This window comes from Mycena indigotica (genome assembly GCF_014461135.1).
Source record: "Mycena indigotica strain 171206Taipei chromosome Unknown Mind.scaff0007, whole genome shotgun sequence".
Classification (NCBI taxonomy): Eukaryota; Fungi; Basidiomycota; class Agaricomycetes; order Agaricales; family Mycenaceae; genus Mycena; species Mycena indigotica.
In genome coordinates this window covers 4,573,448-4,597,384 of record NW_023503006.1, presented here as the reverse complement: position 1 = coordinate 4,597,384, position 23,937 = coordinate 4,573,448, and the positions used below count along the sequence as shown (strand labels likewise).

At 53.1% G+C, this 23,937-nt stretch overlaps 2 protein-coding genes across 2 annotated transcripts; both read right to left on the bottom strand.

Annotated features, from left to right (window-relative positions):
* Positions 1-1,131: 1,131 nt before the first annotated feature.
* Positions 1,132-2,484, bottom strand: MIND_00899100 (uncharacterized protein; the record flags this gene model as incomplete). The annotated part of the gene is made up of 4 exons (XM_037365636.1): positions 1,132-1,250; positions 1,294-1,706; positions 1,756-2,016; positions 2,135-2,484. The coding sequence occupies 4 exons, from the start codon at positions 2,482-2,484 to the stop codon at positions 1,132-1,134; spliced, it is 1,143 nt and encodes a 380-aa protein (XP_037218878.1).
* Positions 2,485-14,594: 12,110 nt separating this feature from the next.
* Positions 14,595-15,245, bottom strand: MIND_00899000 (uncharacterized protein; the record flags this gene model as incomplete). The annotated part of the gene is made up of 1 exon (XM_037365635.1): positions 14,595-15,245. The coding sequence occupies one exon, from the start codon at positions 15,243-15,245 to the stop codon at positions 14,595-14,597; it is 651 nt and encodes a 216-aa protein (XP_037218877.1).
* Between the last annotated feature and the right edge of the window lie 8,692 nt (positions 15,246-23,937).

The window sequence follows — 23,937 nt, the reverse complement described above, 5'->3', positions numbered from 1 at the left end:
CGCAGCTTTCCCCATCCGAAAAGCTTCACGGTCATATCTACACGGTCAACGGAACTCTCTTCTCAATGCAGCCTTCGGTCTGGTCGGATACATGACTTTCGCCCAGAACGCGGTCCTTGCCAAAACTATGGTGTCGGAGGACTCTTGCAGCCGTTCTAATTCGAAGTTTTTGGGCTAGAACCGCTCTGCATCGTTTCCGCACCACCTATTTTTGACGAGGACCGAGGCCCCCATTCCCGCTATGTCATTATTCTCGGCACGTGCTTTCGGGCTGTCTATGCTCTCGTCGTGTTCTCCCCTTTGTACGGTATCTGGTCATTTATGTATAGCTACTAGTAGATTGTAACAATGCGTATTGTGGTAGTGCCAACTCGAAAATGCCTGATTATGACTTCAAGTTGTCTGCTAGTGCTTACTTGGTGCTTACGGACTCGAGTCGACAATGGATGGCGGGGCACTGGCAGAGTCTTCAAACCTTTCCTACCACGATCACACTCAGTAGCGCATACTTACTCAGACCTCGGAAGCAGTCGACGGCGTAAATCCCTGGTGACATGGCTTTGCGTTCTACCAAGCCAGTTCGGCTGCCATATACTCTTTATAAAGAATGGCAAATGCCCTTAGGCTTCAGGCTCCCCCAATCCATCTTGGGGATTGCACTATAAGTCATGTCTCACCATTCAGATGAGGGTGCAGGATCTAACCCGGGATTAAATCCCCATTCCAAAACAACTGTTTACAACTTACAAATTCTCCGTCTGCAGTCCGACTCGCCGCAGTCCGAGTCGTACAGTTCCCAAATCCACGCGAGAATGGTGCGTGGATTTGCTCCCAATAAGCATTGATGGTCATAGATCCTCGTTGGCGATGTCTCACAACTTGAATCAAGTCCACCAGCCTCGTCGTCCACATGCCACGGCGAGAAACACAGGCACCACACTGACTCCACCGCCAGTGACGTTTCCATTCCAGTTTTGGGAGTATGCAGTAACAATATGATGTGGATATGTAAGAGTACTGTCCAGTTTAAACGAGAGAGCAATGCGACGGGCATATAGAGTAAGTAACCAAAGGGGGTGCGAAAGAGCCAATTAAGAAGTAGTCGTAATGTGACGAAGGCCATGAGTCCATTCATACGCTGCTTGTAGGTAGCTCAATAGGGCAGGCTGCACCGTTGACTGTCGTGGACGACCCATAGGTCCCAACCAAACCAGCAATGGCCATGTTGAGCACAAGATTGAACTTCACAACTGAAAGGTATCAGCACAGAAGAGAAATGACAGGAAAACACACCTGGCCTCTTTCCGTCGGCGAACTGCACCTTGTTCTTGCACCCGTTGTACCAATTCAGCCAGGTCGTGTCCGAGTCGTTCGTCGCCACATACGAAAAGTTCAGCGGCAATTGTACATTCACGAATTCGTTCGCCTTCAGCGTCCGATGACCCAAATCCCCAGTTGCGATTAGGAAACCAGAGTCGAGGTCATACAACTTCGCTCTCAGATGCTGGAAGCGCAACGGGAGATTATTGCTGTTGGTGTCGACTTGCAGATTCGCAAACGCAGGGAAACTGAAGTTGGCAGGGACACGGGAGAACGCAGTTGGAACATCACTGGCGAACTGGCCACTTGCGCTGACCAGAGGGTTGTTGTTGCTGAGGGCGAAGCTCGGTACCCGTGGCAAACAGACGCCAATTAGGACAGCGATTCTTTTGAAACAAGTCAGCCAGGTGAGACGAGCGGGAAAAAAAAACGCACATTGCGATGACAATGAATGCAACGAAGACAATGACCCTCTTTGTGAGCCATTTCCCGCCCTTGTTGCCACGGGTCCAGTCGCGCCATATACGAGTCCGCTCCTCGGCCTTGCGTTCTCGCTTTCCGGCTTTTGTCATCCCGTGCATCTCGTCCTTGCCCCACTCTGCGCCCATCGCGGGTACTGTCACCATTTCCACTGGGCCGCTCGTTGTCGATGCATCTTCTGCCTTGGGAGTGCCATTGCCAGGTAGCGATTGATACCTGGATGCGGAATCGTTAAAATAAGTCGGGGAAGCAAGAGGAGGAAGGTGCCAAGTAGTTGGCACTCAAACGACCATTTCCAGCGAGAACAAGCGGCAAGCTATGACGAAAGACTCACGCATTCGGATCTCCGCCCATGCCAAACGCACTGCTATACCTCGGCCCAGCGTTATTGAAGTCGGCATAGACATCCCAGCCTTGCCCACCACCAAGCTCCTCCTCTTCATCTCTTCCTCCTTTGAGCGGTTCCGGCCGTCCTTGTTGAGAGAACGAGCCTTGGTTGTACCCAGCGCTCCTCAGAGCACCCTTTGGCGGTCCAGCGAGTGGGTCAATACTCTCCCGCCCAAAAAACGATGAAGCGTCATCACGACCGGGTGTGGGGGAGGGAAAGTCGGCGGCCAGGGCATCGTACGAGGTCTTACGACCCCCATAGAACGATGAGACGGTCGATTTGCGGTCTGCGTCCATCGCTGGCGTGCGAAGGAAGGGGTGAAGGTGAAGGGAAAGATTTGTCAGAGCATCAATCAAATAAGTCACGCGACATGATGAAACTGATTAGTCAGGTATGAATGGTTGATCCCTTCCTCCACCACTACTGTAGTATTTCAATCAATTCTGCAGCCCTGTGACCTGTGACACATGTAGCAGAAATGTGCAATTCAGCCAAGGGCAAGATTTGGTGTGACCTCCTGCCTTATATGGAAGTTCTGCGCGCCGGAGGCGCGGAAAAATTTGGAAATTACCATTTTGGGATGGTTTGGGACCAAACATATCTGCTGTGACCTGTGACAGGCAGAAAAATTTCGGCCAAAAATCTCAATGTGACCGTGACATGATTAATTGATCGAAATACTACAGTAATCGGTTTCGTTCAAGGCAATGATTTGATTACTCCTGCTCTGGGTGGTATGTGTGAAGGCCAGTGGCCCACCTGCGCTGGTATAGTTTTCGTCGACGACGTTGACCAATAACCCAAGGAACGGTGTTGCAAGAGGTAGTTAAAATTTTTCCATTTTCTTAAAACCCTTTTACTCAATCCGTTCATACAGAACGCTGGTCAATTGCCTAACTTGCTGTTATTGTGCGAAAATCATGATGGAGCAATCGCAAGCTCGAACAGGCAGCTTCGGGATAATTTCCGACTGAAGGCTACTGATTCTCGTGACCAATCCATCAATCAGATAATCATTCCCCACGAGAAACCTATGCACACGCTGTCTCTGGCGCCACCGCAAAAAGCCGCCGGTTCGCCTCCCGCGACCCGACTCTCGACACTCGGGTCCGCGCCTTTCCGAGATACTTTCCCGCGCTCATCCCTGCCATAACCGACACAGAAAGGACAATCAAAAACCTCCGAATTGAATACCTGAATGAAGGATGGTCGGGGCTTGTGCCTCGATTGAAGAGCAATAATGAATCTCGGTTGCTGATTTTTCCGTCGAGCGTCGGTCATCGCCTGCTGCATTTACTTAGTCTGACCTTCTCCACGCGCTTAACGGCGGCCGCTCGGCGCTCTGGATTATATCCTCAATCACGTCGCAAGCACGCACTTCCTACGTACTTGCCCCCACTTCAAGTTGGGTGCGTACCTCTAGAGACCTCAAGCTCACTTCTTGTATTGTGACAGTGCGATCTTACAGGACCTTACAGCTAGAACACGCCAATTAATGTAGCAACGGTCCTGGAAAAACCATGGATCCTCATAGCGCTGATTTGCCGCGGCGTCCCAGTAAACGGCGGGGACCGGCGGAGGCAATGATGAAGAACTACCGTTCTGCCTATGGCCAACTCGCAATTATGGACATTTTCCAACCCCACAATGGCATATATACTTTCTCCCGCTCCCGCGCAATTCACAGTGCCTTCCCGCGTCCGTCAGCGATTCAATCATCTTGCTGTAACTCAACCTTTGCCCAGAAGCATCGCAGTTTGAATAATCTCCCAAAATAAACAGACAATTGGCCATCCCGGCCCGAACGGAGTGTCGCGGAGGGTTTCCTTCACCGACAACGTACTGATTTACGCAGAAGAGGACGGCGAACTTGGTTGTGGTATTTATACCAGTATCTAAATAAGCATGCCCCCATTCAAGCTGAATGCTTCTAGCACAAAATCATTCCTCACAAAGTCTCGGACATTATAAAAAACGCTTTTGATTCGGCAAACATGTCGATGTGATCCCTCCTGCACGGCAGGTACTCCGAACTGGTCCTTACTAGTCCCTTATCGCGTTTGTGGGCGCCGGCGGAACCGAGGTGTGAATGCTGTGCCAAGATAAGTGATATAATACCGTCACAAGTTTAAATGATGCGAATTTGAACGGCAGGAGCACGAAGCATTCTGAATCTATGGTACAAGAAAGGTACATACATGTTTTATTCCAATTTGTTAACAATTTGTTGGAGAGTACTTACCGCCTACTACCGGCCGAATGTCGGCGTCGGCCGACATCCCCAGCTTCCAAGCAACACTGACATCGCGTATGAACGCCGAAACCCCCTGTTTCGACATGGATATCAGCGTCCCCAGCGACGTCCGTTTCAGCCGGAATGACCCAATGCAATTGCAATCCAGTTTCCCGTCCTTCCTGTATTCCAGGCTTAACATGGTTTACCTTTCTTTCTGGGTTTCCTTGTTCTTTCATCTTCCCGCATGCGATTAACCACTCAGATGACCGATCATCATAAGCATTGCGGGCAATTTTCACAGAATTTGCAATTATAGCTCCGCGCGTGCGAGTCCGTCGCCCAAAAGAGGGTATTCTCCATTTGCGGATTCCCGCTTGGGCCAACTGCCGCGCACGTGCGGAGTTTCAAAAACACACGCGCTTGACGACGACGCGTGCCTGTCACTGGTAATCTGTAGTTGCGTTGACTCCAACCATCCAAGCTGATTGCAAGTTGACGGTGGCGCAACGCGGCTGAACGGACGCTATATTTTCAGTGTGAGTGTGCTGACACGAGAACGCGTCGGCGTCGCGGGAAACGCGGTGTGTTTTAACTTTCGCGCTCTCAGTCCATATCCTTCCATATCCAGTACACTCAGTTGACAGTTGGCGAAGAATGCGGCGATTCCCGGCTTTCCCTTTTCTTGTGATGATTTGGCTCCGCATTCCGATCAGGTGAACACCCAATGAGCACTGACTCCTTCACAACCACGACCACGACCAGGCACACTTGAGGTACACATAGGCGATCGAAGATCAAGGATTGTCCTCGTTGTTCGTTGCTGTGCAGTGAGCATCGAGTGTTTCAGACGTTGATTCACGCCGATTCACAGATAGGAAATATCGCTTGAGTCACCTTTACGAACTTGTGAAGGATACACATACATTAGAACTTATGGCTTGCACAAAGCGGCTTCTTTACCTTTCCGTCAGCTTCTCTTCCAAATGTACAAAGTTGTTGGAACAGTGGAAGCTTTGTTGGTATGTTCAACTGAAATTGATAAGAAGATCGGAAGAAGAAAAACAGACTGCAGTCAACTTGTCAAGACGCCGACGCGATGACAGGTGCAAGATGCCCGTCTCGCAGTGTCGTCATCGTCCATAGAGTAGGCGTCTGCCAGACTTGCGCGCAGACTATTTGCGTGTGCTTTTGGTGCTCGTTGAACTGAATGTGTGGGTGTGTCCGCGGCGGAGGTCGACTGCTGAGTCATGGTAAAATATAGCAATTGGACTGCAAGGCTCATAACCTTATTTAATTATCCGCGACGCTCCAGTTCCGGCATCGTGGGAGCCTTTGGCTGGGCACTATCAATGCCAGGTTAGGGTCTCTCGCCTCGTTCAAGTTGAACAGTCTATAGATTCAATCGCCCAGATACATGAAGAGGCTTCCAGGACTCACAATTGCATGTTTTGGCCTGTTTTGGCTCTGGATGACCTCAGGGTCTAGACCCTCGCCAAACCCTCGCTAAGCAATTGCCAAATCCGCTCCATATCCGCTTTCGGCACGGGCCTTTTTTGACTCGACGGGCTCACACGCCGTACGTCATCACACCCACAATTTTTTTTTCTTGCAAAGCCCGATTGACGAGCGCGTAACGATTTTCCGAGTTGCTCTCAACCCTGACTATGGCATGGGCTTCAAAACCCCAAGTGCCGCGCTGCCTGCCCCCAACCATCACCCACCCGACCTACAGCTTTAGCTAGACCTTGCTCATGTCGCATCCCGCCAACTGCCGCTGCTCCCAGTGTCACCTTTCTGCGAAGCTCTTTCCTAGAAACCAAAGCGACAGAATAGTCCTCCCCGCCCCAGGTCGTGCGTTGTTCTTTCTTTGTTTCTTTGTCCTTTTCTGACAAATGAAAGCAGCGACAAGCCCTGGAAGGGAGTCAGACAGAGCCCGAATGGCGCCACCCCGCCCCCAGTCAACCGCGCCAGACCAGTTCCGCTCCCACCACAGCCATCGTTACGACCAGGGCCAGCCACCCCCGATGCCGTCTATGCCTTCTCCCTATTCTAGCTCTTCACGGAGGAGTATGGATGCCCGTACGTCTTCTTTCTCTCCCTTTCAGGTCGTTGACAAGGGTCCTCCAATAGCGCCCCCGATGCCTATGCCCGCGCCGCGCCCCAAACACCGCCATACTCCCTCTACGCCCGCTGCCTACCCACCGCCTACTTCTCCGCACTCCCGGTCCGGTGTGCCGCCCGCGCCGACAACTTATACTTTTGCGCCGCCAGATCGGCCTGCGTCCGCTATGGCCACCTCGCGGCCCTCGACCGCGGCCCCTACGCGCCTGAAGTGGGTCGAGAAGAAGGAGCGGGTCAGCCACTTCACGCCAGCGGCGCAGTATCAGGGGACCAGTTTCAGGCAGTATGTGCACGAAGGCCTGCCGAGTGACCGAAGGAGGAGTTGAGAACGTGCCAAAATCTAATGTTGAGCGCCGTTTTAGATTACAGTAGAGCCAGCGGTAATGTGTTTGAAATGTGCACGATGTAGTACTATGACTTGAAGTGCCGTCTTGATGACTCGTAGAGAATTAGTCTAATGAAATTGCGATGATAGTGTACTCGTGGTACCGGCTGATTGAAATATAAAGTCCCAGACTGGTTAGAAGACACGCAGGAGAACTTGAGGCTCAATGCTTGTGATCGGGGAGCTCGGTTGTACGGTTCGAGGTTTATGGCGACATCCATGTCAGTCATTCGACTCCTTCCTTTCGATTCGGATGCAGTCCACTGGCAAACGATACAGAGCGAATTGAAGGATGAATCAGAATGATTTCTGAGTAACACCATGCACTGAGTAACCCCATGCACTAGCGATTAATGACATCTCCAACACAGAACTCTGCACACTACTCACCACCGTAAATGCCATGGCAATAAGAAGCGAAGCGGCGTCCAAAGTAAGCATACCTGGAGGCTGGCATTCTTGGATTGTCGGCACAGAGGCTGCAGCAGAAGGCAGCAGTATATTTGAAACACCACGATGACGATCATGTACCATTGCACGTCGGCGGAGTCTGGTCCAGATGAATTTTGAATGGCTGGAAAGTTGAACGTGCGTGGTGGATTATAACAGCTAGCTACCATCGGTGGCGTTGATGTATATTCTCAACCAAAGTGTCGAGTTGTCGATGTTTTAGCCAGGGGCACATGGCGGCGGACGAGGCTACTATTGCAGCCTGAGCCAGCTGGCATCCAGAAACAACTTGAGTGAAGTAAGGAATTGACTCGGAACTTGAAGAAGCAAACTTGAAGAATAACGCAGAGTTTATGATATCTGGTCTTTGTATGAGCTTGTATAGAGCAGATGGGTATGATGACCTGGTTTCAAACTGTCTGGGCGTGACTTACCTCGTCATTTGTTCCTTTCTTCCTTCGACTCGTCCCACAAGCGAATACCGCTGGCATGGCCATCGCTCGGTCCAGAAAGCGTAGGACGTCTTCAGGAAAATGAGTCTGTTTCCCAGCCGCTTGGACAAGCACGATCGGAGAGACTGCGCGTAGACTGAGTAGTGAATACTGAGCGACGCTGCCAGTGAGCGACGCCGAGTCTAAGCATTATCACATCAAGCACCAGTTACAGTGCAGAACATACCCTTCCTTCTCTACAGCCGGACTTCTAACTAGGCAACGTCGTACGGCCCGGGTCTGGGTCACGGTGTTTGTTTATCGAAGTTGGTGCTCGCCAGCGGTGAAAGTATCTTGAAAGCCGTGTTAACAACAACCGCGTGTTATGATTGCGAAAGACTGTCAGTGAAGTTTACTGGAAGATAACCCCCAGGCGAGCCGCGGGAGCGAACCGGCAGATCGAACTTGTCATGCCGTCCGGCGTCGTCCCAACTTGAAGCATTGAACAGGCAAGAGAAACCGATGTATTCCTTGGCAAGCGAGGTTGGACGCCTGATTTTCATGGCTCACAGTCCACGCAAGCGGAGTCAACGCCAACTGAAGCAGTGAAGCTACACAGTTAAACTTGAAGGGAAGGAGCTACGATTGTAACACATCTCGTCACAGTCTCTCATTTCGCACGTGGTGTGACTCATCATCCCGAATGGACCCCTTCCTCAAAACGTTAACGCTCGTCGCAAGCGGCGACATTACTTTTGACGCCCAGGCCAAAAGTCTGTTGGAAGCGGCGGAAGAACATGTTGACCGTATTGACTCCCAAATCCGTGACCTCACTATCCTTCGCCAACGCCGTCGCGCCACGATTGCTGCCCTCAAATATGTCCTCTCGCCCGTGCGCCGGAAGTTACCAGCCGAGCTCCTGACGGAGATATTCCTCCTCGTCTCGCATCCTCCCTGGCTTCGCCGCTCACTGCGTGACTCTATGGTCCTGGCCCAGGTTTCGTCCTATTGGCGGGAAGTGGCGAAATCATAACCTTCCACAAATCTGGGTTAGGCAAGATTTTGTGGAACTTTCCTGGGAAGCCTTGTCAAATTTGAGAGAGAGTAGAGTTAGATTAAAATATATGTAGACAAGATAATTGTGCAAATTTTTAGGTAAAGTTAGTTTGGGAGGTTCTTCATATGTGTGTGCTTACCCACTTTGAGCACCTCTATCTAACTTACCATATTCCTCATGAACACATGAAAGGGTGTTCATAACTATTTTTACTGATATATGTGCAAATTAGCAATGTCCAGCACTGATGATGATGTCTTTGTAGTGCTGATGTTGTCATGGTCAGGATCAGCCTGTCCTCTCCGCGGCTAGCGTTGAGCCATTGCGGGCCCACAACACACAGCCCGTGACGATGAGGAACAGTCCGAGAATGATGTGTTGGGCCGTTTCTGAGCCCAACTTGTGTCCTGGTGCCACTGGCACCAGGAGCAGGGGATGGAGGGCTAGCAGTAGCGTCTGGACCGCATGGGACGTGCGATCGTCTCCTCTACGGCCAGGGACAGGGACAGCGGGGGGGGAGGAGGTGAGGGTATCCGATCACCCCTCAAACAGGCTACGTATATAATGCACGATAGAGTACCCTGTACACTATCGCTTAGATTGCCAATCGTACCACTTCTCTCTGTGCAAGGAGGTATTCGTCGAAACAGCGGGCCAACACTGATTCGATGATTTGACCTGCATCACCGACTGCAAGCGGGGGACTGTCTTACGGACCCTTTACATTCGATTTGACCTGCATCACCGACCGCAGGTGAGGGACTGCCTTATGGACCCTTTCGGTTCACTTTGGTTCAGCCTGTGCCAACTCAGGCCTGCATATTTGTCTGTTCTGTTCTGGGCGCATGTTCGTAAGAGAAGTCTGTTCCGGGTGCACGTTTTATGAGTGGAGCCTTGCACGGCCCGACCCGAAGCCTGACAGAATCTAAGCAATCCTCTTACACCTGCTCATGGAACACACAACACCAATAGAAAGCAAACAGTTGGATTTGCAATAAAAGTCCAATCGTGATACAAAATATAAAAACACAAAAAACATACCCCGACGATGCCTGACCTTGCTTTTTTGACTTGCCGAGGGACCCGAATGCGGAGGACATTGCGACCCCGACCCTGACAGCGTGTTCCTTGATGTGGAGTCTGATCCATGCACCTGTCAATGATCCGTTGCTGCCTGTTGCTCCCATAACTCCATGTGCGCGAAACCCAAGTTATCTACAGCCCCAAACACACCCATCACCGGCGTGTAAAGCTGAACCATCTGCATGGCAGACCAGCAGAAACCCAGATGATCCATTAATTCAAAATTAGCGGGGCGCATCTGCATCTGTGTCGCAGCCTGCAGAGTCTGCAGCATACCAGAACGGGGTATCTTGGGGGCGGGTCAACATCTGCTGGAGCAACGTCACGCCCACGGCCAAAAATTGGGCTGACTGCACAACATCCAGATCATCCAACAGGCGATGGGCCTCAGCCACTGCATGCTTAGGCGAAGGCTTGCCAAACCAAAGGGAAACATCGGGGTAATCCTCCAGCCGGAACCTAACCGGTTCACAGCTTATATAGCTCCATCTATGCAAAAGATGATGGCCACTGCCTATCAGGCTAATGCAAAAGATGATGGGAAGGGCCTAGAATATATTATTCAAAGGAGTATTACTGTTTCTTTAGCCCGTAGGGAATGATATCATTGATGGGATTGATGGCCCTAAGGTATTTTGATCAATGTGGAACGATTTTTGATTGCCATCACTGCTTTTGATGACTGAATTCTGCTAGATCAATCTTACTTAAGCTATTATTTATTTCCTTATTCCTGTCCTATCAAGTCCTCAATATTACATACTAAGTCATCGGCCTAAAGAAAAGGTGATTTATATGACATAATATAACTTGACACCAGGGGACCGGGGAGGAGTGCTAGGAGGTTAGGAGTAGCGCCTGGCCCGCAAGGGATGTACGATCATCCCCTCTGCGGCTAGGAACGGGGGCGAGGAGGAGCAAGAGAGGCCAGGGTGTCCAATCACCCCTTTGCGGGCCCGCGTATATAAGGTGCGATAGTGTACTATGTACCCTATTGCTTAGATCGTCTGAAGAACTACCTTACTCCGTGCAAGGAGGTGTCGTCGACTCATACCTGATTCGAACCTTCGACCACTGCAAACGACAAGGGACCGAGTTCACGGGCCCTTTTGGTTTCGATCTACCCTGCTCGCCGTACTTGCGGGCCCGACTATCCATCTGTTCTGTTCCGGGCGCACGTTCTTAGGAGAGGACCTTGCACAGCCCGACCTGCAGTCTGACAAGAAGCACATAGAAATCCTTGATACCAAGACACTCCCAGAACGCGAAGTGCCACCAAGGATCATGCAAGTCCTGAGCTTTGTATGCCACCAAGAAAGGTCCGATGGCAGTGCTGAAGGCAGCACAAATTGTACGCGCAACGAGTGTTCGCTGGGAGTTTCGTGGCCAGATCCCCTGGCTGGCCCCACACGATTACAAAGGTGTCCCGATTGAACGCAAAAGCCAACAACAGGGCATTATGGTCCTCACCACTTCCCCAATGCCGCCGCAGCGGCTCACCCGGGCGAGTCCCTGTTCTTCAGAGGGTTGGAGCCGACAGGATATACCCTTCTTCATCGTTGTCGTTGGCACAAACCACCAACAAGGGAGGAGCCAGGGGGCTATCCTGGCGTGGAGACTCAGCAGGATGAGCAACAAGTCTTCATCGACCTTGTCGGCCAAGATGTCGATCACAGACACAGCCTAAAGAGTGATGGACAGCCTAGTTAACAACTCCAAACTTGGCAAGGAAGACCGCGAGGGGCCCATGGAAACATTATCTGAGGTGTCCACATCCATCATCGCAACCTCAGGCGGCGGAGTAGGGGGACAGAAAGGCAAAAGCGGAGAACGGAAGGAGAGAGACAGGGCCCATTCACCAAGCTCGGACAGAACCTCGGGCGCTTGCTCAAGGGGGCACAAACATCCGAGGGATCCTGGGCATGTCTGCCGGGGTAATTCCAGTCCCAAGAAGACTCGAACACGTCGAACAACACCCCAAAGAATAATCCACAAGGACCAAAGTGTAAACCCGTTACACACTCTTTACCTCTCTATGTCACAGTAGTTACTTCTTCCTCCTGTACCCTCAGCATCTCCAGAATATAGCATAGTCTCATTGACTTGGCTGCTGGTCCCCTCAGTGTTTCCCAATTGGCCATTGGGTTTCCACTTTTTTTTTTCCAATCACAACTATGCTATTTACTCTGCTTTACCTTCATGGCATCGGAACAACGACATCTACGACCTCGGCCTATGCTCAACAGCTCGGCCCGACTTCTCCCTCCCTTGGAGTCTTCTCGCCATCGCCGGATGCCGTCAGCCGAACCGGCGAAGCTTCGCGGAGCCCGGGCATGTGGACGGTGATGCCACGCTGTCGCAACAGGCTTCTTTTCGCTCCCACCACCCTGCCGACCCTCTCGCTGGCGCGTCCAACCGCTCTATGTCGTCTCGCCACCCAGCTCATATAGCTGTATCTATGCAAAAGATGTGGGCCAGATGTGGGCAAGTACCCAAGGGGCCAATGCAAAAGATGTTGAGTGTAATGCAAAAGATGTTGAACCTGGTAAAATTGTTGAATTTCTCATTGGATTTGAAGTATATGACTAAGCTAATTACATAATCAGTAATAGGAATCACCTTTTCTTCAGGGCGAATATGCGGTATGTAATATTATGGTCCTAATGACACAAAAACAAGGAAATCAATAATCACTTACATAACATTGATCTAGCTGTACACAGTGATCAAACTTACTGATGGCCATCAGAAATCGTTCCACATTAGTCAACTTAGCTAGATGCTATCAATCCCATCACTGATACCACTCTACAGGGCTTAGAATTAAAAAATATCGTTAAAGAAAATACTTGTTGGGCCATTGCCCTCATCTTTTGCATTACCCCTGGGCACTGGCCCACATCTTTTGCATAGATACAGCTATATGAGCTGGCACGATGACGAAACTCGAGTGTCCCAAGCTGGTGGACAAGCTGGATGCTCAGTCTATCAAGCTTTGGCTCGGCGCTTGCGAGGACATATTTGAGCATCATGAGGATATGAATAATGGCGAGCAGTTACGTGACCGCATGAGGGTCCGCATGGCTGGTATGCGTATGGAGGAGCAGACAGCAAAGGTTTGGTGGGGCAAGAATTGCGAGGCGCTGAAGGCTGCAACTTGGGATGGCTTCAAAACGAAGCTTAAGGACCACTTTGTCCAAAGCAATTGGCGCATTTTTGCGCTGGGCAATTTCTTCGACATCCACCAAGGCCGCTCCTTGTTTGCCGACTTTGTCGCCCGCCTCGAAACCGCTTCCGATGCACTCACGACTGCCGGACCTGCGTACGGAGTCGATAGTGGGATGCTGAAGAACCATCTGCTTTTCCGTGCTCACCCAATCCTTCGTCTCTGCACATGTGGCTCTCCGAGTTTCCAGTTCACCTCTATGAGAGTCTCTATGACAGTCGAGCAGCTAGTGGCGAAAATGACAGTGATCTGGGAAATTATGGTGAAAGAGAATGTGGTCAAGGTGGTTGATTCTTCTGCCGCTTCCTCGCTCCCTATGCCGGTGACAGCAAACACTTCCTCGGTCTCCACCACTGCTCCGCCCACTTCCTCCACCTCTGTTCCGAATGCTGTCTTGCCGAGATTGACACCCTCCCCAGCGGAGAAAGATGCACTGAAGGCTGCGGGCGGTTGCTACCACCGTCGTCACTCACCTTCCAGTCCAGGCTGGGTCAATCACCAGTCGCATAACTGCCCGGGAGACCCCGCCAATGGCATCCCTGCTCGCCACAGTGTGTTTGCAGTCCTTCCGCATCTGGAGTCCGATGATGATAATGGGTTGTGGGACGACTACGATAGCCCGAGTGATGTCGGAACAGATGACTCTGATCTGGCTTACCGTTGACCACCCGGCACCTGTCTGCTGCCCCTGCCGTCTCTGTCTACTGTCCCTGCCGTCACCTATCATTTGTTTACCTTACGCCAACTTTAATTCCCTTCTTCTTTCGGGCCCCTCGTTCCCTCTCATCCCCGGCGCAATGGCGATCCTGCTTGTGGGCAAGTGTTCAAGGATGCATGTCATTGAGTTTGGACAATGTTGTCACTTGTGCTGATGGACATTTATTGGTTCTTCATTGTTTCTTTTGGACTTTATGGAATGTTTTAGAGGTGGGGAGGGTGTAAACCCGTTACACACTCTTTACCTCTCTGTCAGGGGAACCCCTGCTTCAGCCTCCTTCGGACCGTCCGAGCGCATCCAAGGCACATCCGACCGGCGCCCCCTCGGACGCTCTGACCTACCCCGACCATCATCCACTTTGCCCGCACAATCACCGATCTGTCAAGACCCTCCCAAGGATCACCTTGGGACAGAGCCTGCGACACCGCTCAGGCCTTCTGTGCTCTACGTCGGCAGTTACGGACGACCAGTATATAGTTGGCGCCCTAGCAGGCGGACCCTCAGAGTTTCTTCTCTTTGGATCCTCCCCTGCTAAGGTAGGCGACGTTTGATGACATCAAGCATTATTGATGTGACTGATCTGCACAGCCACACGCGGAAATTTGGGACGTTTTTGTGAAGAAGCGCTTGTTGGGCAAGAGGAGGCTATAGAAATATTTTCATGTCTTTTCAGCTACAAATAGTATTCATTTTGGCAACTCAAGCCTGCACTGGACCCAGTTTCCAAGCTGGCCATGACATCTTGGCCTCCCGCAAGTCCTCGGTGTATGACAGAGGCAAGGTTCGATGTCCGCGATACTTCTTATTGGCCCAAGCAGCCTCCGCCCCATTGAGCCCACAGAAATAGGCATCCCCAAAGCGCGATGAACGTGTTGCAAATCTTCGCATTGACTCGATCGGCACCGATGCGACAGCTTGCAGGAGGTTGGCACGAAGAGCATCTTCGGAGGTGGACTCGGGGTACATCCAGTAGATCCGCTTGGCGTAGCCCCAACACTGCTCAATAAAATTCAGCTCTAGGTGGAATTTGGGGGAAAAAAGAACACAATAGCCGCGTCTCTCGCAGTGTTCTTCCAAGATTGATTTCTGATTCTTGAAATCCGGCTCAGAGTACATCATCTTCCGTAGACAGCACTTGGTGTTGGTTGTGGTGCGGCATTTGAATGCACCGCTTCCACCACACTGCACGACATACTTCTTGTTGGTTGCTGGATTGATGGAATCAGGATCCAGGAGATCATGTCCCTTGGCACGTCGTTCTTGAATGAGGACTTCCAGCCCTTTAAATGTGGTGCCGTTGGGTTGGTAAAGATTCTGTGCAGTGCCGTCTCGGAATCTGGCATCACGCATGTGAATGCAGACGCTGTTGGTTTTATTGAAGTTGGTGGATGGCACCCATAGCTGTAGGAATTAGGCTCTGGTCCCTGTGTCTACTGGAAATACCGTTGCCTAAATCCCCAGCTCCCACTGGGCCAGCAGTCAGAGGGAAATTAGGCTAATTGTCCTCTCTCTAAAAAAGGTAATATGTTGGTATTGATGATGCTGACCAATATAAGATAATAATTAATTACTGATAGCTCCTTTTCTTCAGGCCGATGACCCGGTATATAATTAAGGTGACTGTGTAATAGCTAAAAAAGCATTACTTCCAAATTGGGACTGAAATGATGTAACTAGACTGGGTGATCAAAACTATTGATGGCAATCAAAAATGGTTCCACATTGATGACAATATTCAGTTAGCATCAACCCTGTCACAAAAAAACAATAAATAAACCTAATAATAATAAAATAAAGCATTAAAGCATGGTGACCTATGTGACTCCAGCCAAATTTCATTAGCCTAATCTCCCAGTAAACAGTGGCAAGCCAGTAGTAGCTGTAAGGGCAACCCCGGAGGCCTGAGATCAAGGTCCTAGCAGGGGAGGATCCAAAGAGTGAATAGAAGTAAGCAAATACAAGTGAGGCTGACCTAGCAGGGGAGGATCCAAAGAGAAGAAACTCTAAGGGTCCGCCTGCTAGGTAGCGGAACTATATACTGCGCTCTTGACGCGCCAAGGTTGATCGTTGCTCCGTGCAGTATGCCTGCGCCATGTCGCAGGCCAGGTCCCAGGGGGATCGCCAGGCGGGGGCGGCGATGCGCCTGACGGAGGCGGTGATGCGATCACCGGAGTCGGAGCCGGAGTCGGACCGGAATCGGAATCGTCTCCGAGGGGCCGAAAGGGAGGTTCCCCTGACATCACCCCCTTTGAATGCGGCGTCCCGACGCATAGACCGGAATGGAATCGAGTCGAAGGTTGCAGAGGCGATGTGCCGTGGTTTGCCAGGGTACTTACGATAGAACTCCGCGATTTTCTCCGGGCGAAGACGCGGTCGAAGCGGACCCACTGGTCATGCGACGCGTCGTAGCCTTTCCATCTGACGGTAATTCAGCCGTTTATACCTCACCCTTGCGTCCAGGATTTCCTCTACTTCCCACTCCGGGACTCCGTCCTCGAGGTCCGGAGGGGGCTGGTCGTAGCCGGGCGTCCGTCGAAGGGGTCGTCTTGGGCGAGCTCGAGTTTGACGACGGGGAAGACCGGGTGGAGCTTCGAGTAGCGCGGAGGGAGGTCGAGCTTGTAGGCACCTTTGCTGATCTCCTTGACTATCTTGAATGGTCCGAGGCGGCGGTGGGAGAACTTCTCCGAGGGGCGAGTCGTCCTGATGTCAGAGGCATCCAGCCAAACACGGTTGCCAACCTTAAACTCCGGAGACGGAGTGCGTCTCCGGTCGTAGTAGCGCTTGTACTCCTCTTTGGCCTTAGTGAGCGCGGCCTTGGCTCGGCAACACCCAGTGGCAATCCGGTCGCGGAACTCGTTCACGGACTCCATAGCGGAACGGACTCCGGGTTCGAAGCCCATGCGCGGGAGTCGTCCCGTGTCCGTCATGAAGGGGACTTGTTGCGTGGAGGAGTGAACGTGGTTGTTGTAGGCGAACTCCGCGGCCGGAATCAGCTCATCCCAGTCGTCCTGCTGATAGTTGGTAAAGATCCGCAGGTACTGCTCCAGCTCCTGGTTGACGCGCTCTGTTTGACCGTCTGTCTGCGGGTGGTACGCGGTGGACGTGGCAGGCGTGATGCCGATTAGACGCCAGAGTTCTCGGGTGAAGTCCGCGATGAACTGCGAGCCGCGGTCGGAGACGTACTTCTCCGGAGTCCCGTGATGGCGCCAGACATTCCGGTAGTAGAGGCGAGCCGCCCCTACTGCGTCGACCGTGGTGTGACACTCCGAGAAGTGGGCACGCTTCCCAAGGGTGTCGACGACGACCATGATCGCGTCGTACCCATGGGCCTCCGGAAGCTCAACAATGAAGTCGACGGAGACGGTATGCCAACGCTCTGGGGGCGTTTCCGTCGGGTGCAGCTCTCCGTGGGGCAGTCTCCGGAGTGCTTTGGTGCGACAGCACAAGTCACAGGTCGCGACGTACCGGCCAATATGGCGAGACATCTGAGGCCACCAGTAGTTCCGGGAGACCAACTCCAAGGTCTTGAAGCGACCCGCGTGTCCGGCAACTCGAGTGTCGTGGCAGAGCTCGATGATGCGTCTCCGGAGGTCCTTATCCTTAGGTACGACAATCTTCCCACGAAAGTGAAGAAGACCACCGGAGACAGCCCACTCGTCGGAGCGCGAGGAGCGGGGGCCTCGAGCTTGACCTTGGACCTTTAGGAGTTGCCGGGCCGCTAGTGCGACGGGCTCCTCCAGGTCAGGCTCACCGGAGAGGGCATCGCGGATGTCGCGAAGGAGTTCAGAACCAGGGCCGGAAACGGAAACGCCTTCGAGAGCGGACATGGAAGAGTTCGGGCCGCAGAAGGACGACGTCGGAGTTGTCGGAATCGATTCCGTGGTCTGGTCTCCGAGAGAGGGCATCAGGTCGGCCCATGTCGCGGCCGGGCTTGTGGTGCAGCGTGAAGTCGAACCGGGAGAGGTAGAGGGACCAGCGGGCCTGTCTCCGGTTGAGGTGCTGCGTCTTCCTGAAGTACTCCAGATTCTTATGGTCAGTCCAAATCTCGACGGGATGCGCGGCGCCCTCGAGGAAGTGTCTATACTCCTCGAGTGCGCGGATGATCGCCAGCATCTCCTTGTCGTGGATTTCGTAGTTGCGCTGGACATCATTTAAGCTTTTGGAATAGAATGCTACAGGGTGCCACTTCCCGTCCGGGGCGGATTGTGAAAGAACCGCCCCGTCGCATAATCAGAGCTGTCCGCCTCAAGTCAGAAAGGCCGTGCGTCGTCCGGAATCGCCAGGACCGGTTCCGAGGTGACTGCGTCCTTGATCGCTTGGAACGCGGAGGCCTCCGCGTCGCCCCAAGTCCACTGCTGGTCCTTCTTGGTGAGCACGAAGAGAGGGCGCGCAAGGGTCGAGAAGTCCCGAATGAACCTGCAGTAGAAATTAGCGAACCCAAGGAACTGCTGAATGTCCTTCTTGTTTTCCGGAGTCGGCCAAGCGGAGACGCCTGCGACTTTGACGGGGTCCATTTCGACGTGGTTGTGGGAGATGATGACTCCGAGGTACTCGATTGACGATTTTTCAAAGTCGCACTTCTCCGCTCGGAGGTACAACTTGTGCTCGGGAGTCGCCGCAAGACCTCCTGAACGATCTGCCGGTGTTTCCGGAGGTCGGAATGGGCGATCAGGATGTCGTCAAGGTAGATCATGACGTCTCCGGAGAGGATGAGGTCCTGGAAAATGTCATTCATCATCGTTTGGAACGTCGCGGGAGAGTTTGTCAGGCCGAAATACATCACCAAGGGCTCGAACAGGCCTCGGTTAGTCCGGAAAGCCGCTTTCCACTCGTCACCTTCCTTGATCCGGACGTTGTTGAAGCCCCAACGGACGTCGAGTTTGGTGAAGTAACGAGCGCCTTTGAGCCGGTTGATGAGGTCGTTGATCAGCGGAAGGGGGTACCGGTTTTTGACAGTCATCGCATTGAGAGCACGGTAGTCCTGGACGAAGCGGAGTCCGCCGTCCTTCTTCTTGACGAAGAAGACCGGAGACGCCATCGGAGACTTGGAGGGGCGAATCCGGCCCGTCGAAAGCCCTTCCTCGATGAACGCGTCGAGCTCGCGTTGCTCGAGGGGCGAGATGGGGTACACCTTGCAGTTGGTGGGCTTAGCGTCGGGGACGAGTTCAATGGCGTGGTCCCAGGCTCTCCGCTCCGGTAGCGTGTCGAAGGACTCCTTGTTGAAGACGTCCTGAAACTCCTTAGCCCAGTCCGGGATCTCGGAGGGCGCAGGGGCGGAGTTCCTGGCGAAGGCTTCGGCCAGGCGCTGTGAGACAGTACTGCCAGCGCGTATCTCCTCCGAGGGGCGGAACGAGGTGTAGAAGATGCGGTCACCATCTTCAAGCTGACCATCGTCTTCATCATCGTCGGAGTCCGGCATCAGATCAGGCAGGGCGGAGTCGTCACCGGAGACGGAATCGTCTCCGTCGTCAGGCCCAGAGAGGTCCATGGTGCAGACCGAGGGGAACGGGCCGGAGCGGAGTCGCTTCTGGAGCAGCCGGAGTCGCCGTAGCTCAGTCCGTTCAACGCGTTCTTCCTCGCGGCAAGTGGAGCAACCGCGGGGGCACCGTGTCATCTTGACCTCCTTGGTTTCCCAATTGATTTCCGGGTTATGCTTCCGCAGCCAGGAGTACCCCAGAATAAGGTCTTGTTTACCAAGATGAGTGACGGCGAGTTGAACACGCTCGGAATGGCCTTTGTAGCGTAAGACCAAGTCCGCGATCTGGTTGATGGAGCCGGCGTCGTTCGGAGTGCCATCAACGTTAAAGACCGGAATCGGTTGCGCCAGGGTGCGGACCGGAATGCCATTCCGAGCGACATAGTTCGTGTCGATAAAGTCGGAGGTGGCACCACAGTCAACCAGGCCAGAGAGCAAGAGCTTAAGCGCTGGTAGTGGACTCTAGCTCCAACGGGAGGTGGAGGGAGTTCACTCCAGGGGAAGCAGCGACAGTGTACTGCTTGGGCAGTTTCTTTTCCCAGGCAGTGAGGCGGCGAAGGACGATGACCGGAGTCGCGGGCGAAGTCGGAGACGGAGTCGAAACGGGGCGGGGGAGGGTATGTCTTTCGTTTCAGGCTCGTTGTAGGGCAAAGGAATTGATTCGTCATACAAACAAGCGAAACGATTTATGGACGCGAACGAGGGCACACCAGTCACTCGTCGCGGGGACAAAATCCTCTCCGGCCATCGACTCCGCGACTGTTTCCGGCAGCGCAGCTGTGTCCGAGTAGCGGGCGATCAACTCCGCTAACATCTCGTCACCGAAGTTGTTGGATCACCTCGTCGAGGATGTCCATTGAGCGGACGTCCGCGGGGAGGGGGCAATCCCGGGCGAGATGGTTTGGGTCGCCGCACCTGAAGCAGGCGCGACGAGGGGCACCCCGAGCCCTAGTGCGATCCAACTCCATGGGGACGGGAGCTGGAGGCGCCGGAGCGGGGGGCGGGTCACGGGTGGCACGACCGGAGCCACCGGGCGGAAAGGGGCCGGAGCCGGGATGCGGTTGACCGGAAACGGAGTCCGAATCAAACCGCCAGGCGTCTTGGGGGCAGCTGACTTGATCAGCTTGGCCCGGACCAGGGCCTCGTATTGACGGAAGGCCCGGGTGCGCCAGCTAAGGTAGTCCCGGAGGTCCGGGGGGTCGTTCGAGGACGTGATTCCGTTGTTGATCAGGGGGTCAAGTCCGTGGCGGAACTTGGTCACCTTGACCAACGCGTCTTCGAATCCGGCGAGGTCCATCAGGTCCTCGAAGTCGTCGGTGTACTGGTAGACATCCTTTGTGCCCATGTGATAGGCGGAAGTCTCCAGTTTGGAGAGAGCATGATCTTGCTCATTCTCCTCGACGAACCGGAGTCGGAACTCGGAACGAACGAGCCCCAGGACGGAAACGGAAACGGGGCTTTGCTTCCGTGGCGCTCCGCCCATTGCTGAGCGGGTCCTTCTGCCATAAACGACATGGCATAGCGGACGGCCTTTTCCTCGCTCGCCTCTCCGTTGACCACGAAGGCCTCAGGGGCAAGGCGGGCGTAGGTGCGAACCGCATAGAGAAACGCGGGCCGCGTTTCCGATCGCCGTTGAAGGTGAACGGAGGGTTTGGTCGCAAGACCAATTTTGAGGCGAGGTTGATGTCGCCAAAGAGGGCCTCGGAATCGCCCTGAACCGGAGTCGGAGTCGGAATCGACGTCTCCGGGGGTGGTGTTGTTTGGGGTCCGCCAGCAGTATTAGCGGCGGCAGCGGCAGCGGAAGCCTGGGTGGTGAGAAGAGTAAGGGCCTCAGTTAGGCGGTCGATTTTCGCCTCGAGTGCATCCAGCCGAGTGTCAGCGTCAGGAGTAGCTCCGGAAGGCATGACAGGTGCGGGGATGACAGGAGTGACAGAGGAGGAGGGGACAAGTGGTAGGGGGGGTGACGAGGGCGGAACGGACTCGTTTTCCGAGCCTGAGTCAGCGCCGAACCTAGCAATCTTGTCCGGTTGATCCCGTAGAGAGTTTCTTCTGCTGTAAGGGCAACCCCGGAGGCCTGAGATCAAGGTCCTAGCAGGGGAGGATCCAAAGAGTGAATAGAAGTAAGCAAATACAAGTGAGGCTGACCTAGCAGGGGAGGATCCAAAGAGAAGAAACTCTAAGGGTCCGCCTGCTAGGTAGCGGAACTATATACTGCGCTCTTGACGCGCCAAGGTTGATCGTTGCTCCGTGCAGTATGCCTGCGCCATGTCGCAGGCCAGGTCCCAGGGGGATCGCCAGGCGGGGGCGGCGATGCGCCTGACGGAGGCGGTGATGCGATCACCGGAGTCGGAGCCGGAGTCGGACCGGAATCGGAATCGTCTCCGAGGGGCCGAAAGGGAGGTTCCCCTGACAGTAGCTGGCAATTTAGGCAATGGCATTCCCAGTAGCCACTGGGCTACATTAGGCTATATATTACCACTATGGCTCCGTGGTGATCTTCTGTGTAATCACGGTCAAGAATATCCATAGCGCGGGTGACTTGGGCTAGAATTGTTTCTGTGGTTTGATATCCCTCGCGTTTTTTACCAGGCTTCAAGAGAACCCGCGCATCACCACGTTCACTGTGCTGAAAATGAGAATATAAGAAGCAATTGTGAGCAATGCACTTGCCCACTCGCATTTGACTGCTTGGATCGCAACCAGCCATATTCTGGTGACACAAAATCACCAACCATGTCGCTGGCTCCCTCTCCTTTTGCCTTGATTTTTGCTGTTTCAGACTCGTGGACCCAATGAAGGGTGCGTCGATCATTTGCATAGAAGATTGACTCGTCCTGAGGCCAGATTGTGTAGGGCCGGCAATCGTCATCAGCACTCATGAATAACCGCATACGACACTCGTGGTCAACCTGCTCGAACGACGCATTTGCTTGCCAGTGCCGTGAACGTGCCTCGAAGAACCTCCAGCGAGGCAAGAAAACATTCTGGCGATATTCGACAACATCAGCCCGTTCGTGACCATCCAAGTACATTCCCTTTGGCTCTTTCTTCCAACGATACCCCATCTTCTTCATCTATCGTTGGGCAGTGCGGACAGAGATGTTGCGCTTGACATGAAGGCGGGCTTGGAACTCAGGAGTCCGTACGTAGCGTGCAATTTGGTTTGCAGAGACCCATTTACCTAGGCTTTGCAGGTGGAGATGGATTGCGCCAGCGATATCTTTGTCGGAAAGCATTGACGAGCTGAAGCGGCCATATTTGTGTTCAGGTATGTTGTCCTTGTCTTCACAAAATGCGATTGACCATTCCTGCAGTTTACGCGCAAACCAGGTCTTCGTTCCCTTCTTCCCACTTGCCATCGCAATGACCTCAGACTGGATCGTCCAGTCTTGCAACCCAACAGCACGATAGAGCTGTAAAAACCGGAGCATTGCTTCCAAACATGCCTGCAGAACAAGGTCCAGCTTGGCCCGAATACGACCATGTCCATTTTTGCGGTGCGGACGCAGCCTTTCGTGGAGATTATTAATGGCTTCATCGACAGCTTTGTTGGATGGGACAGAGGCAGGAACACGGCGAGCGTCAACACAATGGGGCATTGTGAAGCCACTTGTTGGATGTGGGTTACGGATTTGCTGCTCCGAGTCGGGAGAAACAAGAGATGGGAAAATTTGGGCGGTCTTGGATTAGAGGAGGTTGGTGGTGGTTCACGAGGCAGGGTTTGGGCTGCTGGGTCCCAAGGTTTGTCTTCATCTAGCCCCTCTTCTGCACGCTCGTCAGTTGACATTTCCAGCGGCTCTGTTGTGATTTCAGTGCCAGCGAGCTTATCTTCTTCCCCGCTTCCATGACCACCGTCATCACTGTCTGAGATCTCTTCAACGCAAGCTCTCTTTCGACAAGGCTGTTGGACTGACAAGATTTCTGGACCTGCAAACTTCTCGACTTGGACTCTATCCAGCTCCAGCTCCCTTCCCATATCAAGACCACCATCGTCTTGTTCTGCGATGGACATCTCAATGTCGAAATTGTCGTCAGTGACGAATTCGACGTCTGATTTGTCACTGATGACAATAACCTCTTGTCTTTTGCGCTCATCAACACGAGCCTGAGCTTTCTGGAATGCAGTAAACAGGTTGCCATTCCGTAGGCCTATTGCTGCATTCTCGTGGGCTTCTCGTGCAGTTTGCTCTTTTTCTGCTTTATCTCGCTCTTGCTGACTTCGTTTTGACAGTTCCTTTCCTATCTTTGTACTATGGTACTGGCCTCGTCGCTGGGGGCCTGCTGTGATGTGGATAGCTGAACGAGGGATGTTGGCGGCAATAGCTGGACTGCCTGGCTGGGGTGGAAGGATTACATGGCCATTGAGTGGCAGTTGATTGTCGCAGAGCTGAAGCCAACGGAGAAGGGTGTCTGAGCTGGTGGGGTGTGGAACATCGTCCTCTTCCTCAATTTCCAGTGGTAAGTCATTGTCTGAACCAGAATCCAAGTCGGATGCTTCAGTTGGTAGATCATATAGAATGGGAGATATATTATCTTCAGTTTCTTCCTCACTAGAATCACCCAGCC